Below are 14,094 nucleotides of genomic sequence, written 5' to 3' on the forward strand. Positions count from 1 at the left end.
CGGGATGATGACCATTAAACAGCTCATGGATCTTGGAGTTGGAAAGTGCCTCAAGAAATTATCTTATCCAATCTCCTACCTTTATGCCTTGTTTTACATGGAAGGCAACTGAAGCCAAGATACCCAAGATATTACTCAAATCAGCCCACAAATATTAATGATAGGATTATAACCCAAATTCCCTACCTGGAGAAACAAGAAGTGAGATTTCAATTATCTGACAGTTAAGTTCAACAAATGAATCAATTTGCTCCATGAGCTAGAAACTGGAGGGTGGTCCCATGGCCCTTTGATTATTCAGTTCCAAGCCTCGCTCTCCCAACTCCCTATCCCTCATAAATTTGTGAGTAGGCATCAAAAGTATCTCTTCTAGTATGTGGACTTGGGTGGACCAACAATGAGCCTAAGACTGAATAAGGTTCTTATCGTATCTAGGAATAGTCATACTAACAGGTCTTCTTTAAGCTTATTCTTTACCACATTCTTGTGCATGTGTGTGTGCACGCACATCCACACACATCCACACACATCCACACACACACACACACACACACACACACACACACACACACCCTCACCTATTCAGGAAGCCAATATAAGGCTAGGTCAGAGTCATCCTCAGGCTCCAAAGGGTCAACAGAACAAGGAAGGAGAGAGTGCAGTGGTAATACATCACAACCCCATCAGGTGGACAGGCAGTGGCTAAGTACTATTCCCTAACTCTGCGTATATACAAAAATCTTCCATGTGTCTCAATAAGCTCAGTGGTACAAGGTGCAAAACCCCTGAAGACATCTAATCTTGTTAATAGATAATTTTAATATATAGTTCTTCTGTAGATGTTTTAGGAATTTAACTGCTGGCTTTGAACTTATTTTTAGCTCTTTAATCTATCCTCATTTTTATTTTCCCTCCTCAAAGTATATGTAAAATGTAGCCACATCCAAAATATTTTACATGAGGAGGAAAAAGTCAGGAAAAAAAAATGACAGTTATTCTAAAAATAGGCGAGGTAGGGATAAATGGTACAAGAAGTTACAGAAAATGTGAGAAATTTATTAAACAGTGCTAAGAAAACACCAGATAAAATAAAACATGCTACATAAGCAATCATTAGTTATTAGTCCTTTCCAGAGAGAAGCCTTTTCCTAAAAATTAAAGAAAATATTTTTGTCTAAACACTATGCTGTACACCTGAAATATAAAATAATATTGAATGTCTTAGTTAATTAATTATTTTAAGTACAGGAAAACATTACTACCATCCTAAACTGCTGAAAAAACAAAGCATACGCATAGCAGTATGGGTTGTAGAATGAAATATGAAAACACATCATGATGAAACATACCTACTGCCATTATAAAAATACTATTCTTATAGAAAGTTCATTCTCTGTCAAGTATTACAGTCCTCTGGCAAACAAAGAATGGTTCCTAACCTTAGGCTTACAGAATTGCCTAACTGCCTACTTTGTTAGCTTCTAGGTGTTATCTGGACACTCATTCGTCAGAGGTAAACCTTCAGAAAGCACCTCCTAACTTACCGTTTAAGTCAAGGAATATAACAGGAATGTGTGTTTCCATCCCAGGAACTGGGGTCCTAAAATATAATAAACAAATAAAGTGAACCGTTTCAGCAGCATGTACTTCGTGACACAGCTTTAATACACATTCGGAGCCATTACAGCTCGAGCCAATAATAGCTCTGCTATTGGGTTTGCTATAATTTCACATCAGAGATGCCAGAAAGGCTTGACTGTAAGGCTGCTCCTTTTCACTGGTGCAATCATGTATAATTATCCTATGCTCTGAAACTAGAACTCAGACTTATAAGACGCATATACCTGTTTATAAATGAAGTTCCCTTGTTTAAAGTTCCTTTCTTATAAAATTATATACCTAAGGGCCTCGTATGGCTTAATTTACTATTTTTAATTTCTATAAAGTGGCACAGAACATTTGCTGACAGTATACTTTTAGCCAGCACCAAAACCAAAAACTCCTGGAGATGCAATTTTATGATGACCGAATGGTCTTTTAAGGGAATGACCCAAGTAATTAACATATTAACTATTTTTTTAAATGCTAAGTGCACTGGTACTAAATATTGATTTAGATTCTCAGAAATCTTAATTGCTTGAGCCAATAACAATATTATTTAATAAAACATAGTTTTAGGTCATAGTTATTCCAACTCATGAAAATAATTTAACACTTCCTCTAATTCCAACAACTTTTTCCCCATATGCTATAATGAGTCTTCCTTTAATTAAAGCACAGGCAAAATTCATACAGAAAGCATTCTGTTTAGGGAGCATTTGGAACTTCAGAAGACACATGGAAGCATTCGTACCATTCTGCTGGGGCCCCCGGAATCCCGCTGCCGGCCGAGGGGACCATGACCGCATTCCTTTCCTCCGTTAGAGTCAACCTCATCTCTAGGAGCTGAGCTTCACGGTCAGCATCGTCCTCTGTCTTATCTAGAATATCAGAAATATGGGTCAAATATAGATATCTCACTTGCTATTTACACTTTTGTCCTGTGTAATGGTAGGATTTGCCCAGATTTCAGCTATTGGTTGATGAGAGTTCACTAGAAACTTTTTACTTCCCTAATTAGTGATTAAAAAAAATTCACAATAAAAAAGTAACTATAGGGGCGGCCGGTTAGCTCAGTTGGTTAGAGTGCAGTGCTCATAACACGAGGTTGCCAGTTCAATCCCCACCTGGGCCACTGAGCTGCGCCCTCTACAACCAGACTGAAACAACTACTTGACTTGGAGCTGATGGGTCCTGGAAAAACACACTGTTCCCCAACAAAAAAAATAAATTATAAAAAAAAAGTAACGATAAGCTAGAGAGGTTGGTGTACTCTTCACAGCAAGGCCATCGTCAGTCCATAGAAGGCCTACAATGGAAGGGCACATGAATGGTTTCTTCCAGAGCCAGAGGATTCAAGTGCCTTCGGACAAGAAATGTTAGCATCTTCCTTAAGTTATTTTTGAGGGACAATGTTTACTTTGTGTACTGGGTCTCTTTCTTTGTTGGGGGCTGGAAAGGCAAAGACATCATTACAATTAGATGAATGTTCTTTTGAAAGGACGTGACACAAGTAAGTAACACTCCTATGCTCTTGCCATCCCCATTATTGATGTATTTGTTCATCTACTTTTAATTTATGTGGCTGCAAATGGGAATTCATTATGCACTGATTTGGGGGAAAGGCAATATTTAACTTGCTTTCCTACCATGTTTACTGACAAGCTTTTGCAGTTGTTGATCTAAGTACTCCTGACGTTTTGTTAACGCATTTAGCCATTTTCTACGCAGTCTCTCTAAATCCCGATCCTGGAAGAAGACAATGGAAATGACAGTCAATATAATGCCAAGACAATATATCTGACACTGTGCTCTATCTTAACTTACTCTAATCTGGTTCAATAATGTAAAGTATTATACACGAATGTCTTCATTACCACCACTAGTTGACTCCAACCATTATGCAGGGCAGAGCCTTTCAGAAATTAAAGCATTACTGTTCTAGACCTTTCTGAAAAGGCATTCTCTGATATCCAGAACCAGTTTTATTCCCATTAGTTCAAAGGGCAGAACTCCAAGCGCTGGTAACTAACATCTTCTATGAGGTCTCTTTGCTGAATAAAAATCACAAATACTACTCAATCATCTTCAAATTTTTCCCTTCATACCATCATAAGAATTCTTCAAATCCTTCACTACAGCCTTCCACATGCTTCACCAGTCTCTGCAAACAGCAAGTAAATGCGTCTCTCCCTTGTTTTGGTGGTGTTTTGGTGGTGGGGGGCATTACAGAGATGAATAACTCTACCAGGCAACACCTGACTGTGCACCAGTCTTACCTCATTTCCTTTTGTAATAAAGTTACAAGACCGGGTAGATCAGTGGAATGCTGAGGAAATGGGGTATATCTGGATTTCGCTAAGGCACTTAACCAAATAGCTCATGACATTCTTGTGGACAAGATGGAGAAATGTGCAATGAATCTACTTGAATGAAATCAGAAATGACTGAAATAGCACGTCCAAAGAACAGTGATTAATGAAATAACGTCGGCTTAAAAGAAGTCTGTATTGTTGTGCCATAGGACTTTGTATTTAACCCTCTCCGATACAATGTTTTTATCAGTGACTTATAGGAAGGCAGACATTTTTATCAAATTAGAATGAGAGTGACTACACTGGATGACGTAATCGGGATCCAAAGAGCTCTGAGAGTCCTAACAAGATAAAACTTAACAGACACAAACAAAATCTTGCAGATTAGGAGAAGAGGTGGTGGGGGCGGGCAAAACCAAACCTGTATGATTCCATGAAGTGGGAATGAAAGACCTGGCTTAAAATAAAATAAGGAAAATACCTAAGGGGTGTGGCTTGACTGATGCTCAGTATGAGACAACTCTTATGGGGAAAGGAGTGGGTGACTCCTCTCAAGGACAGAAAATGCAGTGAAGAGAATCTGAAGAAATAGATGCGTAGGGAGCCTGGGTGGGGAGGAGCTCAAGGTTTAAAAAAGGATAACAGTCACAAATGATTTCCTACACTAAACAGATTTCACTTTACAGCCTATGAAACCCTCATTGTTCCCTACTCCATTTTAATGTGAGAAAAAGCAACATCTGAATCAAAATTGTGAAATTATTAAGTCACAGTATAGCAGGACTCACGAATAGGAATTTAGTAGTACTTTAATCAAGCTTATTTGATGAGGCTAACAGGTGCTTCATTACCTGGTAGCTGTCCATGTCTTCCTCTTCCTCCTAAAAGACAAAACATGTTATGCAGAACCGAAACAATATCCATGAATCAGGCTATGCTAAACAACCTGAATCTTTTCCCATACTGTATATTTTCTCCCACCTCCACTCACCCTCACTCTCGGTTTTACAGTTTTCAGGAAGTTGGAGTAAAACCTTGAGATTCTCACAGGAAAGTGAAGAACATTTATTTGACCTTTTCAGGAACCAGTACAATACTTTCCCTGCTGGGTTTATAGTCCCACTCCCCAGGGGAAATCAAACACCTGCTGGCAAATAGTCTTTACCAGCCAGCAGGGGGTTTCTGCAGAGGGGTGGGTGACGAGGAGCTTAATCACTAGATGTTTTAACCCTCAGTTTGCCATGGACCACAGCAAAACCAACAGTCTGGTGCAGTGATTTCATGCAAATGTACTACAATAAAATAAAAAAAAAGACATCGAAGGAAAACAAAAGAAATACTGAAAGAATTGTTCATGGAAGGCCATTTTCTACCAGGTTCCAAAAGATTCATCTGGTTGGATCTTTCAGCAAGAACCTAACAGGCACGGAAACTTACAACGAAGGCCTCCTGGGTCTTGGGGGATCTGAGCGCTCTAACTTTCACACATCCAATGCCGACGGACAATATACATTCTTCCATCAGCGGTAAAGTCCCAGATTCCTGCACAGACTTCACTTCCACTTGGACTCGCCGGGACTGCCCCTGTATCACAGGCAATTTTAAGAGTTTTTCAAAATCAGTTTGATTCACAAAAATTTAGTTTACAGAGACCCCTACAGGCTGATGCTGGGAAAAGCGTTTCATTCGGAGACACTATATTTTAAATGTTAAGTAGTAAACTACAAATTGAAAAACTAATCAGGAAAAATTTCCTTTTAAGCAAGTAGAAAGATACAGAATATATGGTTTACACATTTTTTCATTAAAAATAAATATTAAGGAAAAACATTGTAACAAAAGAAACGCAAATAGGTAGACAATAAAAAATGTTCAACTTACTAATAATCAAATTAATACAAATTAAAATAAGCATGATATACATTTATTTTCACTTACTAAAATAGCAATTATCTTCTAAAAAGGAAATTTCCAATACTGCCCAAAGTTTATGATACAAGCAAATACATACACTGTTGGTGGGAATATAAACTAGTAAAGCTTTCTGAAGAGCAAGTTGCATTAAAAAATATGTTTCCCTTACAAGTCAACTTTCTAGGAATCTTGTCTAAGTAAATAATCACATACGTACATAAAGAATCTTAAAGCAATGTTAAGAATAAAATACTAGTTATAAATTATATGTATAATACTGATAACTGCTTAAACTATAGTATATATAATATTATATAGTCATTTAAATATGGCTGCAGAAAAATATACATGATATTTTAAGTTAAAGAGTGTGGTGACAGATGTTAACTATACTTTTTTTAAAAACAGCAGATTTACAAACCCAGCATGTATAGTATAATCTACTTTTTAAAAAAAATAAGTAATCAGGGTAGAAATAAGAATAATTACTACTATCCTGGATTCACTGCTCTAATCCCAAAATAAAATAATTTTAAACCAAGCTAAAAAATGAAGAATTGACCAGATAGAACCTATTTCTTCTTAAGCACATTTTCAGGATAAATGCTGTGTGGCTTTGTATATTTACAATGAAGTACTATTTTTTTTACAAATTCCCGTATTCCCAAATTACTGACTTCAAAGTTGGTTTATAAATTCTAGAAATATAAAATAGAATTTTAATATACGGTTTCAAGTCAGTTACTGTTCTCTCCCATCAGATTTTCATTCCCAATAGCTTGGCATTATCAGAAAAATCAACTTAGGGAACGATTGATCCCATCAAGCTAGATTTGAAAAGATGAGCTACAGATGTCTTTTGATTTAATATTTTCCAAGGACTATGCATCAGATATTTTGTGGAACGAGTACCTAAGAAAACATTTTAATTGTCTAAAATGGTTTAGTCATTTTCAATTAGCTACCTTGTGTTTATTTACTTAGGACAGAAAGTGGCCTATTTTAAATGTGTGCCCAAATTTGAAAGGTGAAATACACATACTCCAGGGAAGATTCAAGGTAAGAAGGGGGGAAACATCCAAGAATGATTTAATGTTCCATAGAAAAAGCTGTGAACAGTATACTTAAACCATTAGATTGAACTTTTTGTAACTGCTGATACTTAACCATTTTTTACTACAAAACCAGAAATTTCATATGGTTAATCTAATCAGTCTTCCTCTGCCACGTCTCCTGTTCAAGAACAAGAGGTTCTAATGTTGAAATATATTGAATTCAATGAACCTACCATTCTAGGCCCTCTATGAACTAGCTGCCATATGCTTCTCTAGCCTCTCCTGTTACTACTTTCCAGCTCTTCCTATATGTTACTTTCTACCTAAATTTACCTAATTCCAACCTCTGTGTCTTTATTCTTTAATCTTGCCATTTATATATGAAAAACCTTGCCAGCCTTTGTGTGATTATCATCAGCATCCAGGTGAAGATGCACATCCTTTAAGTCTTTCTTGATAAACCCAACATACTTTGTTGCATGACTGCATTTATTTTAATTTTATTAATTTTCAACTAATTGACATACAATAGTATATTAGTTTCAGGTGTACAACATAGTGATTAGACATTCATATAACTTATGAAGTAATCATCCTGATAAACCTAGTACCCATCTGACACTACAGTTATTATATTATTGACTATATTCCCTATGCTGTACTTTACATCCCTGTGACTATTTTGTAACTGCCACTTTGAACTTCTTAATCCCTTCCTCTTTGTCACCTACCCCCCCAACACCCCTTCCCATCTGGCAACCATCAAAATATTCTCTGTATGAGTTTGTTTCTGTTTTGTTTATTTTCTCTTTTAGATTCCACATATAAGTGAAATCCTATGGTATTTGTCTTTCTCTGTCTGACTTATTTCACTCAGCGTAATATCTTCTGGGTCCACCCATGTTGCAGATGACAAGATTTCATTATTTTTTATGGATGAGTAATATTCCATTGTATACATGTACCACCTCTTTATCCATTCATCTACTGATGGACACTTAGGTTGCTTCCATATCTTGGCTACTGTAAATAATGTTGCATGAATATATGGATGAATATTTCTTTTCAAAGTAGTGTTTTGGGTTTTTTCAGATAAATACCCAAAAAGTAGAATCACTAAAACTGTAGTAAAGGTTGTCAGGAGTATAACAAATATTTAAATATTTAATTTAGACTAAACCAAAGAAAATTATCTGGTCTTACCTTCCAGGAGATGAATGTCTAAGGCATCCAAAGAAGATATATGTAATTTTAATAGTTGTTCAAAAAAAGATGTTCTTCACCCCCTTAAGAATCCTATTTTACATGTATATCTCATGCTATAATTTAAACTAATTTCCTTTTGCTTTTAGTTCCCTGACCATGCATGAATGAATTTGCTCAAATTCATTTGCTGGGGTCAGAGAATAAGTGCTTACCGCCTTCCTCCTACTAAAACATTCAGGAACTTAAATATTTCAGCAAACTTTCTTTTTCCTTTAATCTTTTCTCATATTTTGCTTTGAATTATTTCAATATTCATTTTCTAGAGCTATTCTAATATTTTACTATTATTCTGAAGTATGGAAACTATACAGGATGCAATATTCCACTAAAGTAGAGCTCAAAAAAAGTATTTCCAAATCTACTATGTAAATTCTATTAAGATATTCTCTCTCATTTTTAGCTGGCAGCACAGACACTTTCCAGATTACAATCTGCCTGGGGTTAAGTGACAATTCTCACATATTTCCCTGATCTATTGATTTCTGGCAAGTATTCATATCTACCTAGCTGAATTTATTTAACATCTCCTGTGGTATCATAAAAAGATATTTGGTCTTTGTCCTCAGTTCCTGGCAGAGAGCTCCTAAAACTCTTGGAATTCCCTGAGTGATTAAAGTTATAGGCACACCTTGAATGATGTGACTTTTAATTTGGCGACTCTTGCAGGCCCTCAGATAGCTTCAGGAGGGGGCTGGTCATCAGAAAGACCAACTCTTGATTAGAAGTTGGAACTTTCAGCCCCACCCCACAGGAGAGAGGGGCTGGAGACTGAGAATCGCCATTGGCCAATGTTGCCATCAATCATGCCTACATAAGGGAACATCCACAAAAACCTACAAACAGTGAGCTTCCTGGTTGGTGAACAAATCAAAGTGCAGGGAGGTTGGCACACCCAGAGAGGACAGGGAAGCTCCTCATCCCTCCTCCCACACCTTGCCCCATGCGGCTCTTCCATTTGGCTGTTCTTGAGTTGTATTCTTTATAGTAAACTGGTAACAGTAACAGGCTTTTTTGAGTTTTGTGAGTCATTCTAGCAAATTATCGAACCTGACGAGGAGAGTGGTGGGAATCCCCGACTTTGCAGCCATGTCAGATAGAAGTGGGTAACCTGGGAATCCTATGCTTAGAACTGGCATCTGAAGAGAGGACAGTCTTGTGCTTACGTGATACCTTAACACTGTGGGGTCTGATGCAAATTCCAGTGGTTAGGGTGCAAACTCAACTGCAGGACACCCAGATGGTGTCTGCAGAGAATCGAAGACTTGGCTGGTGTCAGGAAGAAAAAACACTTCTAGGGCTGGCCGAGTGGCTCTTTGGTTAAGATTTGGCTTGGGAGTGCAAGCTCTGAGCAGCAGAGCCCTGGTTCAGATCCCACATGGGCCAGTGACGCTGCACCCTCTACAGTTAAGATGATGAACAATGGCTCAACCTGGAGCTGGGCTGCTGTGAGTCGCTGGCGACAGCGTAGGCTGCAGTAAGGCTGCAGTGGGCTGCCGTGAGCTGCCATGAGCCGCAGTGAGTGGCGTCCAATGGCTGGCAACTGACTGCCTCATCCAGGAAAAGAGCAATGATAATACCAACATGGGCCAGTGAAGCGATGTCCTCCACTATTAGACTGAAGAACAAAAGGACAGCAACTTGTCTGTTCCCCTTCCCCAATTCCCCAACGCTGTTCCCTCCCCCAATTCCCCAATAAAATCTTTGAAAAGAAGAAAAAACATTTCTAACCTCCTATGTACCAAGCTCTGTGCTTCATATACAGTATCTCCAATCCTCACACTAATCCAAAGAAGTTGGTACTATCATCATCTCCAATTTCCACCTGAGAAAAGGTTCTGAGGTGTTACTGGGCCTGCACACAGATGTACAGCTAGGCCACAGGGGAGCCAGAGCTGAACCCCAGCATGGCAGACCCTGGAGGCTTGTTCTTTCTGCCACGTCACATTGCTCCTCCTTGTCTTTATAAATATTCTAATGCTGCTTGATGTGCTTGTTTTATTTTGTACAATTCAATTCTAAGTTGTTCTTTATCATTTATCTTTTTTACTTAAACCTAACAAAAACTAGTTTAAAAATATTATAAGTGGAAATAGTTTTGAAAATGAAGGAAAACACAGATGAAGTCAGAGATTATTTTAACATAGAAAATGGACGTGGCAGTCTAGATTTCATTATCACTGATATTTCTGCTAAAAGGAATCCAATATGACACTTTATGGTGCCAAAGAATTTAATGTTAATATTCAAAATGACAACATTCACAATTTTATTACCTGCCGGAGTTGGAAGATTCCTCCTGTTGGTACATCCTTTGCAGAAATTACTTCTACAGGGCAGTATTCACCATTCTCGTTCTGTTCCAAGATCTGAACCCAGAATTCCATTTTCCTGGTTACTTCACTCCATCTAGGAAATAGTTGAAATTCTTGGAAAATCATACATTTCTATTTCACTACAGGCAGCTTAGGATTCTACACATGAGAATTAACAATGACAATGACCTCCAAACAGAATAACTCAACAGAATGACCTATAGTTCCATCAGTAATAAACATGTTCATATTAGCAAATATAATTAAAAGCAAAGTTAAACAAACTTAATATCAGAACAAGAAATTAGCCCCTTTTTTTTAATTCAAGAAGGTCTAATTACAAATCTATTTCAAAGTGGTTATTTAAAAACTGAAGCATCATAATCAGACGTACAGAAGCCAAAATTGTAAATGGAATCAGATGGATATCTAAAATTTACCTGTCCCGAAGACTGCGTGTTTTTGCTTGGATAATCCCCAAATCCCACAGGGTTGGGTTTTTCCGAGGATCAGTCATCTTATGGCCATATATTTCAATTGCTAACGCCCCTTCCGAAAGGTGCTCAATAAAGTCTTCAGTGATGTTAACAGAAAACTCCTAAAAGAAAATAATTACAGAAGAGGAAATACTTTTTGGTAACCTTATAATTACTTACACCCACCATCATATACTTACTTCATCACGGAGAGGAGAAATAGAAAAGAATATTTTAGTTATATAACAGAACTGTCACACTACACCCATAATGAAAGCTCAGGCAGCCTAAGGTTCCTGACTTTAAAAATAACTGTAACTCTGACTTTTTAAAGATGTTTCACCTTGAAAATCTATCGTGAAAAACCAGCATTGTATTCTATTTTGTTAGCAATATTTTGTGAGCTATTTTTAAAAGTATAAATAATTATATTAAGAATTACAACAATGATCTAGAATGTGTTGATATAAAAGTTATTACATGCAATAAGGTAGCAGTGCATTGGAAAAATAATTTTTCCCAGTTTTCAGGAAGCTATCTCCAATAACAGAGAAAGGAAATAAATAATGATCATCAGTGCAAAAAAAAAAAAAATCACCTACTTTTCAAAAATTCTTCCAACCTGTCCATCTTTACAAGATAAATATAAGACAGTATTTTGCAATAATTAGTAGGATAAAGCTCTAAAACTGTGCCTCAGTAGAAAACGAAATCTAAAAATCTGGTGGTCCTGGCTCTGCTAGTTACTAGCCCTGGGCAAGCTGACCTCTCAGAACTGGCTGCTTCTGAGGGTAAAAAGCACTATCATCAAACACAACTGAGGTCGAGATCAAATGAAACACTAATATAAAGTGCTTAGCAGAACATTAGGTGCTCAATAAAGTTAGTTCTTGTCTCTTTTCTATCTTCACTATTTCTAAAGCATTAGTTTCTTTTCTAGGTGACAATTACTTCAGTAATTTAATACGAAACATGGATTCCTTTTGGAGAAGAGTACACACATATATGTGCGTGTGTATGCGCGCACTCACAAAAGTCAACTTCTGATTGTGGAGAAATTAAATGCATTAACACTGTAGTTTTTCCCCCCAGTTCTACTGAGATATAACTGACACATAACATTATGTAAGTTAAACATATTCAACGTATTGGTAACACTTTTTATATTTTTACTACAGCCCCACTCTAAGAAACTCTGATCCAAGACATATATTGGTACCAAATTATTCAACAAAATAAGGTTCATTTCATTGTTTTGTTTTTACCTGAATAATTAAATGTTGACCAAGTCTGGGAAACAAACTTACATTGCAATTATCAAAGACAACCATGCATTGGGGTTCCTTGCTGACAGGAGAGGACGAGGGATCCACTTCAGGTACAACAACTACTGGCTCCTGTTGATCCCAGAAGTTGTATTTGCAGAACACAAAGTGGCACAGATGCTGTGGCAACCCAGTGGCTTGGAGTATTTTAACCTGAAGAAAAAGAAAGGCTCTGTTCATTTTAAACTCAGAAAGTTCCAAAAAACACTTGAGTCAGACATAAGGACTCCAGTCCTGCCTGAGTCACTAACTGCTGGTTTAGGTTGACTAAATCCCACTCACCATGGGGTTGTGTTTCTGCCTCTGTAAAATGGTGACAACCAGTGTCATACTGAGCGAGAGGGTGACAAAGGGTAACAACCACCTTGCCTATAAAGGTGGGTGTTTTAAAGCATTTACAATCTGATGAAGAACATTTAAATTCTAGTGTCTTATGTCACCATCATCATGGTACTACCGTATTTGCCGGCGTATAAGACGATTTTTTGGCCCTGAAAAATATGCCTCCAAGTGGGGGGTCGTCTTATACGCCAGGTACACTTCAGATAGACTGCCCATAGTGCTTGCCCCGTGCCATAGTGGCCTCCCGATGCCCGCCCACTTCATTCCACATACCGTTCAGGCATCAGCAGCGCTGCTGGGTGTATGCTCGGCTGTTATGCGATTTTGCTGTTATGCGATTTTACCACACTCGCAAAATCGCACACAGCCGACCATATAACAAACTCTGTATTTTGAGTGGGAATGTTAGGGGGTCGTCTTATACGCCGAGTCGTCTTATACGCCGGCAAATACGGTATGATAATAATCAACCCAGAAAAAGAAAGTCCTTAAACATTAACACCATTCAATAGTACAAATTTGGCTGACTATGAATACATCCTAAGAACACAAGATTGTTAAGAATGATGAATGAAGAACAAAATCAGTGAATGTGCCAATAAGCAATAAATATTCAGGTAAGGGCAAAAAACATTTATTTGATACTTTAAAGTATAAAAAGAAACAAGGTTCCCAAGTAGAATGTTATATGCTAATAGAGCATTGTTTGAAAAACTTTATCATGGAATCATCAGGAATCTACACTTTGAAGACCTAAAGGGGTAAAGAGATTAAAGATGGTGCATGCTGACCATTCTCTACACCAACATTACTGAATGTCTTCTCCATGAAGTGTTAGGGAGGATGTGTGGATCAAAGGAAATGTGCCCTGACTGCAGGAGTGTAGGGCTTTGTGGAAACAATGTACAATTAGAAATATGCATCTAATCAGATCCAAATGACACCAGAAGAAATGGCCATATTAGATTTCTTTTTTTTTTTAAGTTGAGCCATCCTGTCACCTGTTGGCAGCTCAGCGGCAGCTCAGCTCGACCTGGGCATCGAACCGCTGTTGCTCAGAGCTCGCACTCTTGAGCAAGCACTTAACCAACTGAGCCACTCGGCTGGCCCGTCCATATTAGATTTTATTTATTTACTTATTTTAAAAAGATTTTATTGGGGAATTAGGGGAGGGGGACAGCGCTGGGGAATCGGGGGAAGGGGAACAGACAAGTTGCTGTTGGTTTGTTCTTCAGTCTAGTTGTAGAGGATGTTGCTTCACTGGCCCAAGCTGGCACCATCATTGCGCTCTTCCCAGGCGAGGCAGATCAGTCGCCGGCCTCTGGACGGCCACTCACGGCGGCTGCTGGCTGCTCACGCTGGCTGCCAGCTACACATGGTAGCTTATGGCAGCCCACTGCAGCAGGGGACTGCAGCCTATGCTGTCGCCAGCGACCCACGACAGCCCAGCTCCTGGTTGAGCTGTTGTTCAGCATCTTAGCTGTAGAGGG

General features: G+C 38.1%; 1 protein-coding gene across 2 annotated transcripts in view; it reads right to left on the reverse strand.

The window, feature by feature from the left end:
• Positions 1-14,094, reverse strand: part of KIF13B (kinesin family member 13B) — a 197,431-nt gene that overhangs the window by 77,157 nt on the left and 106,180 nt on the right. For both annotated transcript variants that reach the window (XM_019636150.1, XM_019636149.1), the window contains exons 22-29: positions 12,245-12,415; positions 10,902-11,059; positions 10,423-10,555; positions 5,352-5,498; positions 4,766-4,795; positions 3,249-3,348; positions 2,354-2,480; positions 1,545-1,600 (exon numbers count right to left, since the gene is read on the reverse strand). In XM_019636150.1, the coding sequence (XP_019491695.1) occupies positions 1,545-1,600; positions 2,354-2,480; positions 3,249-3,348; positions 4,766-4,795; positions 5,352-5,498; positions 10,423-10,555; positions 10,902-11,059; positions 12,245-12,415 (922 nt within the window). The remainder of the gene's footprint in view (positions 1-1,544; positions 1,601-2,353; positions 2,481-3,248; positions 3,349-4,765; positions 4,796-5,351; positions 5,499-10,422; positions 10,556-10,901; positions 11,060-12,244; positions 12,416-14,094) is intronic.

Source organism: Hipposideros armiger, unplaced genomic scaffold (genome assembly GCF_001890085.2).
Source record: "Hipposideros armiger isolate ML-2016 unplaced genomic scaffold, ASM189008v1 scaffold_27, whole genome shotgun sequence".
Taxonomy (NCBI): domain Eukaryota; kingdom Metazoa; phylum Chordata; class Mammalia; order Chiroptera; family Hipposideridae; genus Hipposideros; species Hipposideros armiger.